The sequence below is a fragment of the Carassius carassius genome, chromosome 37 (assembly GCF_963082965.1).
Source record: "Carassius carassius chromosome 37, fCarCar2.1, whole genome shotgun sequence".
Lineage (NCBI taxonomy): Eukaryota > Metazoa > Chordata > Actinopteri > Cypriniformes > Cyprinidae > Carassius > Carassius carassius.
This window is the reverse complement of record NC_081791.1, coordinates 13,097,728-13,111,096: the sequence shown is the minus strand read 5'-3', so window position 1 is coordinate 13,111,096 and position 13,369 is coordinate 13,097,728. Positions and strand designations below refer to the sequence as shown.

General features: G+C 36.4%; 1 protein-coding gene across 2 annotated transcripts in view; it reads right to left on the bottom strand.

Moving 5' to 3' along the window:
• LOC132118038 (nucleolar protein 4-like) overlaps window positions 1–13,369 on the bottom strand; it is a 109,311-nt gene that overhangs the window by 76,134 nt on the left and 19,808 nt on the right. For both annotated transcript variants that reach the window (XM_059527518.1, XM_059527519.1), the window contains exons 3-4: window positions 11,646–11,757; window positions 8,240–8,349 (exon numbers count right to left, since the gene is read on the bottom strand). In XM_059527518.1, coding sequence (XP_059383501.1) covers window positions 8,240–8,349; window positions 11,646–11,757 — 222 coding nt within the window. The remainder of the gene's footprint in view (window positions 1–8,239; window positions 8,350–11,645; window positions 11,758–13,369) is intronic.

Sequence of the window (13,369 nt, the reverse complement as noted above, 5' to 3'; positions counted from 1 at the left end):
CTTGGATGTAATAACAATAGATTGCTCAGTGGCACAGATGGTCAGAAATAATTAAGCTAAAACCAGCTGCGGCTACTTGGGCTATCATAATGCGAAGACAAATTAAAAACAGCCTAAAGAAAATAACTTTTAATTTGACACGTAACGTGTCAACGTGCAGCCCATTTTATTCCTGAAATATGATATTTGTGAAACAAGATATTCCAAGAAAAAAATAATAATAAACTTTGGACAGGACGGATTTGTCCTCCAGGAATTTATTGGAGAGTGAAAAATTGTCTTTACATATACCATGTTCAAAAGTTTGGGGTAAGTCACTTTTATGTTTTTGAAAGGAGTCCCTCACCAAAGGTTGCATTTATTTGATGAAAAAAAACAGTAATTATAAGAATATATTTTAATAAATATTACTACTAAATTAAAACTATTAAATACTAATACTATTAAAACTATTATACACATGATCTTTCAGAAATCATTCTAATATGCTGATCTTGTGAGAAAAAAAACATTTAATTTTTATTATCAATGTTGAAAGCAGTTTTTGCTGCTAAACATTGAGTAAGGTTTCGGGTTCTTTTATGTATAGACATTTCAAAAGAACAGCATTTGTTTGAAATAAAAATCGTTTTGTAACATTATAAACATCTACTGTCACTTTTAAACAACTTAATGCATTCTTTCTGAAAAAATAAAATAAAAAAAAATCATTTAAAATAAATAAATACGGACTCCAAATGTTTTAACAGCAGTGTATTTCAGACATGGGCTTGGTGACATGGTGGTTTAGCAATTACAAAGACAAACATTTGCTTATAATAGTGTCAATTTTAATTTCATGTTGACTTTAAGATACAGCACGTCCCATCTGCAGTGATGTAAGAACAAGTGGCCGTACAGACCCATGGGACACTGAAACAGTGGTGCTGAGAGAGACACATCTCAAGGCTCCAGATGGGAATTTTGATGTGTCTTCTAATGGCTGGAGAAGAGCAGAGGATGGTACAGACCCTCTCAGAAAACGACGGAGCAAAGAGACAGTCATAGGAATACCACAGGGACAATACAAAGAACAATAGATTCAGAGAACCAGAACTGAGAAAACACAGAGGGGGAGAGAAACAGGGAGCACAAGCGGAAGGGAGTGGAAAAAAAAGGGATGGGAGAGGATGAGTTCGACTATTTAAATGTCTAGTGCACGGGTGGGGGGAGAGAAGGAGCGAGGGAGATCCTCGGCCCGAACAGCTTGGCTTTAGGGAGGGATTATGGCTCATGGAGCTTCCCTTCTGCTGGACAGGCTGACGTGAGGGTCAGAAAAAGTGATTTTATTTTGGTAGGCTTTATCCTTGTGAAGCTCTGGCAGAAGGCAGAGGATGATAAAGGAGGCTTTAAAGCATTTAACCCTTCGCCATTCATCCCTGCTTTTAATTTGCATAGCCATTAAACTTAAAACCAGAAAGAGATGTTTAAATAGCCCTATGAAATGTATGACTCTGTATATATAGAAAAAACGGGGTAGTGTGTCATTCCTAAAAATGGAGTGATATGGAAAAAGATGCAGAGCAAAGAGTGACAGGATTAGGATTAGAAAATGTTAAAAGTTAAAAATGTGAATTTTGCCATTTGACTCAGTGTCACATTGCTTCAGTTCTTAGACGCCCACATCAGTCTACAAAACTACCTGCCGGAGGCACAGAAGAACAGAACAGACAGAAACAACACTGGAATAACTGCTGAGCTGTCTATTAATTGCACAAAACATAATTCACACAAAATTACAGAGCAAGCTGAACTTTCTTCCTTGCAATAACGTTTTTTTTCTGTCTATGAGTGCATGTGAATTATGCATAATAGGGTGTGAATGTTTATTAAAGAAATAAATATCTTTTATTTGGACTTTTATGCTCACTGGAAGCTAAGTGTCAACGGCAGTGGGCCAAGAACAAGTGGCAGTGCAAACAATCAAAACCCTAGCACTACTTAAGCAAAGGCAGCAATCTCTGAAACTTATTTATCTTAATGATACAAAAAGCACTTAGTGAGATTTGTAAGTTAGTAAGCTGTTCTCTGATTTCAGGCCTTCGTGCAATGTACAGTAACGATAAAAGCATGCAGAACCAGCTTTGCCAGATCTGGATTAAAAAAAAACAACAACAACAAAAAGGCACATGCTGGACTTTTTTTTTTATATAGTTATTCATTAAATACAAATTATTTCATCATTTAACAATATCTAGCTATGACAGTATATAAGCACAAAAAAAAAATTGCGTTTAAAAAAAACGTCCTAACTATTCTTGTACTATAGGCTACTATACGACTATCCTGGATGTACTTTAGTCATGCATTTCTCCACACAAGCTACCAAAATCCCATCAACGGATTCCTTAAATGCCCAAACCCTTTCATCGAACGTATGTAGAGACAGATGCCCTGCATCACCCACTGTCATACTATATCAATCCATAACTCTATAATTTATATTTTCATATAGCTAGAATAATGTCATGACCTATAAACAAGTTCACACACAGATTGAGGGTCACACTGATTAATCAAGTGCCTCGAAACCTCAACATATAGGTCTCGTACACACCTAGGCTACACGTTTCTATTGTTTATTTCTGATATTATTTGCACTCAAGTCACATTTTTTTCTTTATGCAGATCTTACATGCATGATAATTTATTAAATAAACCCATTTGACAGTCGTACACATATTTCTGCTATGTTGTGTTTATAGGCTACTCACGGTGCTAATTAAAATGAACAAACAAACAAACTAACTAACCAAAAAGTAATAACACTGCTGTCAGCATGCATGCATTATCAATAATACATCAAGCGTGTAAAGCGCATATTTATCAGCATATGACAGCCACGACTGAAATACTTTAGAAAAAAATGCTGAATGATGATAACAATCTAAATGGACGCTATCCTGTTGCCAAGGTTTCGCGATTGCTACTCACCAAATACGTTAAAATAACCCGGCTTCATTCCGATATCAATAGTGTTAAACTTGACCGGCAGACGCGTCTCGGGTTTGTACAGGTTAAACACCACGGTAAACAACGGCAATGTCGTTTTAAACGTCCAACTTTAAACATACACATGACATAACTCCTAACTGGAATAATAAATAAACATAACGACCTTCCCATTCGCTCTTTGCAGCACTCGTTAAAAAAACGCCGTTTTCTGATGAGGGGAAATCTATAATAACCTGCTATTTAAGATAATGAATTCATGGCAGCCTAATTGAATCCTTACCTTCACTGGTGGACGCAATTTGTTTTTAATATTCTTCTAAGATCCCCCTCGTTGCAGTGCCCCTCTCCTCTGCACTCTCTATCCGTTTAATATTGCAACAATATTGCTGCGGTCGCGAGAGCCTCTCCAGCCCTGAAGACGGGGGCGGGGCCAGGGCGCTGACGTCACGCTCCTGCTAGGAGTACTGTACAGTGAGGTACAGAGTCACCAAAACCACTTTAGAGCACTTCACGTCCCCTCCCCTCTCTCTCGCTGCCTCCATCTTCCCCTACTGTAAATGCAACATTTGTTCTAGAAATCCATATTCATATAAAGCAAGACAACATCGCCTTTTTATTTTAAAAAGAACCAAAATAATTGTAGATTTATTACTTATGCCCACTGTCTCAGCATACTGAAGGCTTATACGGTAGAAATAAGAAAAACCTAGGAACACGGCTAAGAATCAGCCTAGTTTTTTCTATATACTTTTTCCAATACATCAATGCAGTAAACTCTCCATCCTGATACAGTCCTCAATTACCCAGTGAACATCTAAGTGCATGAACATACACATACACACACTTTGATTTATGAGTCACTAATGGAGCCCTCAGGAGAAGCACATACATTCAAAGGAACTGGAAAATACAATTCTGGCTCATAATGCAAACTGTACATACCAGTGATTTGAAGCAAAAGTCTGTGTTATATTTAGACTGACTTTAAGAAATAGATTAACAACAGAGATGCAGGACAACAACGTGAGTCATTATCTTTTAAGGTGGTTGTGAACTGCTACTGTATAGTTTTTTTTTTTAGAAGACAGAAATGCACACTTAATAATCATTGCCGTTAAATAGCCATTAAAATGTAATTCTAAGAAACCAAAAACAGCACAAAATATAATAAAATAAAATGTTCTTGAGTTTTTTTTCACCGGTTTCCACTGACTACTGTACTGTATCTGAACTAAAACCAACAATAGATTACAAAACAACTTTGTTCAGCTAGTTGGATTGTTAGTTAGCAGAATGAATTGCTTGGTGAATCTGCCACCTACAGACAAAATGGCACAGTACAGCTTTTATAAGAACAAATGACACATTCACATACACCGCTAGACATCTCTGCCATATAGTGACACTGCCAATTTTTCAGTGTGACAAATTTTACAAACTAAATGTAAGACTTAGAAATACAGCAGCTATTTTTCAGCAAAGCTGACTATCACAAAGAAAACATTGATTATCCATTTGATGCATGTAGGATTGTAGATGGAATCAAATCTATCATCTGATTTCTATGTGACTACAGTAGGCCTAATTTGCTAGAATATTTGAGAATCTCACACCTTTCCCCAGAGAGAGAAAGTGGGAGGGAGAAAGAGAGCTAAAGGAGGAGAGAGAATGAAATTAGTTTCCTGAAGAGGAGATACAGCAAATGGGGAAAAAAGCGGCCATAAACGATAATGAACATTCCCCCTCTCCTTAATCTCCTCCATCCCCCCTCTGAGAGCCGGGAGTCTGCAGCCTGCAGGAAGGATGCTGCTAATTTCCTTCTTTATTGAATTGAGCTGGACACACATGCGTCCTGCAGGGCCGACCAGCCTCCTCTGCTCTCACTCCGATGCTCAGCCGAGGGCCTCTTTGTTAATTATTCTGCCTATTTGTGCAATTCTCTTGGTTTCTCAATCTTTTCTTTTGCCATTTCAGTATCTCAGCACTTAGTCTCCAATATCTTACTTGGCCTTTTTTCATATGCCTTTATGCTTTCTGCAAATAGGGTACAACATAAGACCTTTAAGAATAAAAGGTGGAGCTTAACCTTCAAAGCATCATCGCCAGCTTTAATTATTAGAATCATGTTTTTTTTAACTAAATGACTTTTATTCAGTAAACACATTAAACTGATCAAAGGTGAAAGAACGATTTACATTTCAAGTAAATGCTTTTCTTTTGAACTTTTCTTTGTCAAAATATTGAGGGGGGTGGGGGGGTTGTATCATAGTTTCCTCAGAAATATTAAGCAGCACAACTGTTTTCAACATTGATAAAAATAAACAATATTTCTATAGCAGCAAATCAGTCATTTCTGCTGAAAATTCAACTTACAAATCACAGGAATAAATTACATTTCAAAATATATTAAAATAGAAAACCATTATTTTAAATTGTAGAAATATTTTGCTATATTATTATATTTGCTGTATTTGTATTTGTATTTGTATTTGCAGCCTTGGTGAGCATAAGAAACTTTTAGAAACATTCTTACTGACCACAAACTTTTAATGTACATTCATTTTGAATGAAGTTTTCCATTTTTACAACCCTGTTATTAATTTTTTGCCAAAAAAAAATTCTAAATGTTGTTTAAAAACCTGATTTGTGATGTTAATTAATTTTTGTTTTTTTAGCAATGAACGGTAAATGAATATCAAAATGAAATAAAACTCAAATGCAAATTTAACCTAAATTAATCTGTAAAGTTAACTTGGAACTAATGTTATTTTTTAAGTAACTGTAGTTGTCACATTCCGTATACTGTAGTTATTTATAAATGTATACAGCATTTCCCTTTAATTCAAGATATATATTTTTATTAAAACAAATCATGACAATTTTAAATGGTTAAAGCTAGCCTCATGCTCTCCATGTTAATGTTATTTGTGATATAGAACTGTACCCTATATTTATTGATAGTGCCTCTTGTGCTTTCGTCTGCCCACTTCTCCTGTCATGCCTCACCCACAGAGACCAAAACTGCAGTAGGACATTTCACATACACTTCCTGTCTGCTCCCTGCACTAACAAAAAGAGTGAATACAGTGATCCTTTAAAACAAGGTATGGATTCAATACAGAGATTCTGGAGCATCATGAGCTTTTATATTAGGAGATTTTATATAAGAAAATTTCACAGCATAGAAAGCAAACAGCTGCAGTGCAAAGGCAGATTCTATAACAATAATGAAATCACACTGCGGCATGTCTTGTCTGGCATTCGGTACACAATAACAGTAAAATGGAAACATAATTTGGAGTTAGAGATATTTCTGTGTATTGAAATCGAAAAGACCTGCCTAAACCAGTATGAAATCTGGTCCAGACTGGTTTATAGTGGTTAGTGCTGTATAGGTTGGGTGCCGAACTAGTTAAAGGAACAGCATAGCCATGGTCAGAGCTAGTCAACCTTGGTTATTTTGCAGAAGCTGGTTGACCAGTTAAGTCAGTTAATTGGGTCAGGAACCTGGTGTAGTGTCTCCATAATACAGGTGCATCTCAATAAATTAGAATGTCGTGGAAAAAAATCATTTCAGTAATTCAACTCAAATTGTGAAACTCTTGTATTAAGTAAATTCAATTCGCACATACTGAAGTAGTTTAAGTCCTTTTTGTACGCAAATATCTGTGTCTTTCCACATCACCATAGGGTAATTTTGGAGAATATGAGCTGAACGCAGGCAGCTTATGCGCTTCTATGTCACCCACACCACAATGCGCTGTTTCCTTTCAAATCACAGCGTAAATACATGTAGAAAATGTATCCGAATTGTTGAATAAAGTCATTATTTTAGTTTTACTTGCATACAAAAAGTATTCTCGTCACTTCATAACATTATGGATGAAACAATGATGGAGTATTCTGAAATGCATTTCATACTTTTCTGGACCTAGACAGTGTAATTTACTTTGCAGTCTATGGGACAGTCACAAGCCTCCCGGTTTTCATCCAAAATATCTTAAATTGTGTTTAAGATCGTTGTTTTAAGTATCTTAAACCAAAAACATGAACTATATAAATAGTATAATATAGTCCTCCTCACCAGCTGCTGTTAATTTTCTGGTTATTATAAGCATGTGACTGGCCAGCTAACAAAAATATGTTCTAAGAATGTTCTGAAAACATTATTTCTGAGCATTTTCTGAATGTTCAAAATGTCAGTTTTTTATTTTATTTTAAAAACATCTGTTTGTTACATTATGCAAATGTTAAGGGAACATTCCATTTATCATTTAAAAAAAAAAAGGTAAGGAAACATTACTTATGAATGATCTCTTATGAAACAATTAGAAACATTTAAAGAACAAAATGTTTCATAAATAAAACCTTCCATGAATGGTGTACAATAAAGTTTTTGTGCTAACTTTTGAAAACCTTTTTAAAAGACCAGATATACTGAATGCACTTTGTATTAACCTTACTGGAAGAATGTGCGTTCATAACTTTGCCAGAATGTTAATCAAAGAAAGAGCGCTTCCTTTTAGCCTGAGTTATGTAATTGTTCAAGTTTTTGTATTGTGTTTGTGGCCAACGTTTTTATCACTTATTAAAAAATAAAGTCTGTGATTGCAATGTAATCATTCCTCTGTGTCGTTATTGTTATAGTTGTGGTCTGAGCATTACTATTCTCATAGAATTAGAGTGGTTTTTAAAACTTTATCTTTATAATTATGGACTTTGGACTAACAATGCTGATTGAAGTTTCTACTGAGCAAACTTTAAGATGAACACATTTCCGTGTGTGTACAAACTAAGGAGTACTGTACGTGACTGTAAGAAGGGTTCACCTTTCTTCGTTAGATTGCCACTTCACCGGTTTTCTCACACCTCAGCTAATTAGCCAGCTGCTCAGAACACTTGTTAATTAGAAGAGAACTAACTGCCATTCCTTCTAAATACTACCACGCAAACTCACATCCACCCTCCCCACACACATGTGGCCAATGAGTTCATCTTTCTGCATATTATAAGCAGCACATTCTGACAGTGCCAGAAATACCTATTAGGGCTACAAAATAATGAATAGTGACATTTTTTACCTTCTAATATAAATAAATAAATGCAAACTGAATTAAAACACCTCCACACACCTCCGCACAATGCCTCAATGATTTCTGTGCCATCTGGATGGACTGAAATGAGACTTGGCTGTTTACATGCTGTAAACATTTGGCCAATAAACATGTATCGAAGACTGCTGTACCTGTTCGTTGTTGTTCATGCACTGTAGTTTCTTCTGTTTCAAGTAGGTTGTTGTGAGGGGCATGTTGAAGTCTATGAGGTCGGCCGCCAGAGAAGTTGGTTGGTTGTTTTCTGAGAAAGCATGAGAGATTTGCAATGGTTAGGCCATACTAATATAATTATATAACAACAGGAAAAGTTAATAATTCTGTTGTTATAGGGCAGAATCATATAAAGACTCTGCATCCCGATGTGCATACTATCCAGTCTATCTGACCTAAATAGTATTGAAAAATTACTAATATCACAAAGAATTTATGATGGGAGTAGGCAGTGTGTGAAAACAGTAAATGCTATTTCTCTAAACTGTCACTAGAGGACAGTATATGCCCCAGTGATTTCTACAGGCACACTTCTGCCTCAGATTTACAGTGTCAAACAAAAGCCTAATTATAAAAAAAAAAAAGAATACAAAAATCTATATGCAAATTACATTAATATTCATTGAAAAATGTGTAGATATTTAAATCCATCCTCCACCCACAGCTTTTATATTTTCATCCAAAGCCACTGTAATGATGTCCTGTGATTTGTGTGAAAAACCACTGTGAATATTTGTGTAAAGATCATGATGATAATGCTTCTGACTTTGACAGTAATAATTTCTGATTTGTGTAGTGTCTGTGTTGTTTGGGTTTATGCACACACACACACACACACACACACACACACACACAATTTTAAAGGGATAGTTCACCCCAAAATTCTGTCATTAATTACTCACCCTCATGTCATTCCAAACTCATAAGTCATTTGTTCATCTCTGGAACACAAATTAAGATATTTTGAGGAAATATGAGAGTTTTCTGACCCTGTAAAGACAGCAATGCAACCGTAACATTTAAGTCCCAGAAAGGTAATAAGGACATCTTTACAACAGAGATGAAATAGCGGATCAAAGTGACTATTTAAAATTTCTTTGTACACAAAAAGTATTCTTGTAAGTTCATAATATTATGGTTGAACTATTCTAACGATGTTCTTAATACCTTTCTTGGCCTTGAATGTGGAAGCTGTTGCTGTCTATGGAGGATGAGAAAGCTGAGGGTAAGTAATTAATGACAGAATTTTCATTTTTGGGTGAACTAACCCTTTAAGTGCACTCACATACAGAAGTGCACTGACAATATGTTCCTCCTCGGTTTCCTGAAGAAGGTTTAAAACATAAGGAATACCCAACAATTTCCTTTAGATTTCATAAATGTGGAAGCTTTTTTGGTCATATAACAGCCTTCTAATTTATGGATTTTATCGGCTTTGAGTTAAAAGAGCCATGAAGCAAGCCATTACCTCCTGATAATCTCACGCACACATACACACATAGTAATGGATGAGCTGTTTGCGCTGTATTGATCAACTTCATTTTCTCATTTGTCATTTCATATGGATTTACCACAACAAACTACAAAAAACATTCAGGATCTAAAAATCACAGCTAAAACCAACAATGGTAATAATGGTTAAAGACAAAAATTATTTTCAGATGATTTACAGTTTTGTCAGGCTGCTAAAAAGACAGGTATATTACGCTGATGAAGTCTTTCCATAAGTTTTTCACCAGAGACTGCAAAACACACACACACACACACACACAAGCTAGCATGAATTACTGAAGCTAATAGTTAGTGCCACCCATTATGAAAAAGAACTTAAGCATTCTTTTAAAAATAATTCTTACTATGGAAATAATGTACTTTACATTTACATTACATTTACATTTAGCTGACGCTTTTATCCAAAGCGACTTACAATTGCTATATATGTCAGAGGTCGCACGCCTCTGGAGCAACTAGGGGTTAAGTGTCTTGCTCAGGGGATTCGAACCCGGGTCTCCCACACCACAGGCATGCGTCTTGTCTTATCCACTGCGCTAACACCACCCCAATAAGAACCTTTAGAGTCACCACCCCAACTTTAGAATGTAATGTTTTCAAACACTTAACTGCATGTTATTTACACTTAGACAAAAATGTATTAGTTTAAATTTAAATAAAATGCTGAATTTTGACCCACTTAAGACTTCCTGCATCTTTATATGTTATTTTATAATTACTTCCACTGTCTTTGAAACATGGATATAATGTAATTGAAACTTGTATATCATGTATTTATTGTATATCAACTATTTTGTAAATATTTATTGAAAAACGTAAAATGTATTACAATAAATTATCTTTAAATTAAATCTCAAATAACACACTACAGTTAAAAATAAGTACTTTAAATATGCCTTCGTATGTTAACATTAAATCAAAGAATGAAGCAAGTATATGTTGAGCTAAACAAAAAACACTAATTAGTTTATATTTAGCCATCATACTGTGCATCTGTCAGCTGAAGAAAGAGTTAGGAAAAAGGTGTGTTGACATGATTTCACCACATCCTCAGCATGTGCTACTAATATCACTTCTTCTGTATCTATATATAAATTACTCCTGAAGCCGCAAGGCAGCAACAGCAGATATGTGGATAGAAGAGCCAATATCAACCACAGCCTGAGTGTCAATTAAAGACAAGCGAGTGTACAGTAATTAATTACTCTAAATAATTCAGCACTGAACTTTCGTACGGCTGGCTGGAGGGGGGAGGGCTGTGCACCCCAGTGGGCAAGAAGCCAATTAGTTGTTCTCTTTATGAGCAACACCCAACCTAAGCCCAGCAATGACACAGTGCTTTGACAGCTCAGTCCTGGGAGGTGTTGCCTCTGTTTATCGCAGAGCAGTGCTTTATTATGGGCAGTACTTCTGATTGGCATCCCGCACAGCTGGGGTCGGACTAACTGGGATTGCAGGTTCTCCAAAATGACGAAAAATAATAATATTTTTCATACTAGTGAAAATTTCCCAATCAAAAACCCTCCCCCAATGGATTCCACCCACAATCCCTCTCTCTCTCTCTGTAGAAATAATCTGGTTTCAGAGGCATTTGCTTTGTTAAAAGGCCTGTAATTGGGCTAATTGCAGTTTGTAGGGAGGGAGGGAGGGAGGACACTCCAGTGACTGCAGCCTAATCAGAGGGTGTTGAGATGTGTGTGTGTCGGGGGGGGGGGGGGGGGGGGGTTCATTAGCTTCGGGCTAGCACGACGGGGGAAGATCATTACAGGGTGGGCAGGGGACAAAAGGGACGAGAGGGGGATTTCGCAACAAAGACAATAAGTTATCCAATGAAGCATTATGGGTTTGAATATGTACTAATATATGGAAATGAATAGTTTCTAGCTTGTCGTTTTTTTTGGATCAGAGTCAATGATTTCCCTTGGAATTTATACATAAAGCAATAAAGCTCCCTGTAAATAAAATGTACTCATCTGACGTGATCCAGGTTGGTTTGTGTGTGTGTGTGTGTGTGTGTGTGTGTGTGTGTGATACCTTTGAACTCTGCTCCGCTGGGGCTGATGTGCATCCTCTTCTGACATTCTCCACAGCTCATCAGGAAACGGGTCACCGCCTCTCTGGGCAGGAACGCATATGTCTCCGCTATCTGACACACGAACACACACCATATTAAACTTCACTTTAGCATTTTGTGAGACTCTGATTCTCCAAGTCCAAACTCTTGAGTGTTATAGAATTCATGCTCAGAAGTGCCTTTGTGCATTATATAAATAATAATAAAAAAATTCAGATAAGAAATTATAGCATAAATTAAAAAGAGGAAGATTATGGAAAAAAAGCAAAAAGAAACCCCTTAAATTTGGATTATTGGACTATTTATTTATTTCAGTCCCACTTTAAATTAAGTGGCTTTAACTGTTATGTACTTACATTTAAGTTCATCATTTGATACAATGCACTCATTGTGTAGGTAACATACAGTACAGGTTTTTTACATTGTCTTACATTTTTAACAATACCTGCATGCAATTGCATCCGCAATTAATTTCTGCAATGACATTTAGAATTACACTGTTGACCCATCCGTTCACCTTAACCCACCCCTAAACCTACCCATACCACCAAACCTGTCCCTAACCTTACTTGTATCCCACCTCAGTAGCAGCAAAAGTGTTTTGCAATACAATATGAACACAAAAAGTGCATTGTTTTATGTATGTACATAGTAGTTAAGGCCACCTAATATAAAGTGGGACCTTTATTTAATCTTGTGCAGCTGCTATTACTTGACATGTTAAAAAAGTTGTGACACCATTACTGGTGATACAATGTTAGTGAGTAAAACAAACATTAAACTTCACACATTAAAAGTGTCATACTGGTCATTTTAACATGCATCATTATTAATTAGCCTACTTGTTTAGGTGAAATTATCAACATTTTCCCCACATTTTACTTATGAGAGACACCTTATATCTATCAGAGGTGATTTATTCCCATTCTTAACAGAGAGCAAGTGAGGCAGTAGCAGCAAACAGAAAAGACGATTAGTTTGCAGACAGGGTGTGAATGCTTAGATGATTTATTATAATACTGTCATCAAGTCCAGCCTGATCCCTGGGAGACTATCATACTGATATCTTTACATTTAAACACACACACACCTCCCTCTCACTTTCTACTCTATGTCTATATGAAAGATAAAATAATTAACTCTGTGAGAGTGCTTATAATTGTCCTTGTCAAAACATTTCTCTGTCCCACACACACACAGTGAGATTCAAATCATGTCATGTACACAAACGTATGTAGCTAGAGTGCTGTTTCCATCTGAAATTCATTTTTTTTCTCACTTATACATTTCATATATGTATAATTTTTCTACGTTAACCCGCTTTCTTTGCATATTTTTAGTTTATCCCTCCTAAACCTTTCTGCCATTAAACTGGACAAAGAAAAAGAGAAAGTACACCCCCACATTGAAAGTCCCTTGTGCCTCTCTAATCTCCCATGAGGCTCTAACTAACAAGCATGGACGGCCATGGAACCACAGATGGAGGGTATAGCATGAACACGTGTGCATTACGAAGACAGAAGCTGAACTAAACACACAAACCCCACTGCTACAGTGATAAAACAGCCTGAAAACCTGAGCTTTCCCCTTTCCAGCACCCTGAATCCCTCCCGGAGATCCTAAGAGGAGCAGGCACACAAATCCTGATGCTCAAGGCCCTGCCCTCCACTCAGGCCAAAAGCGT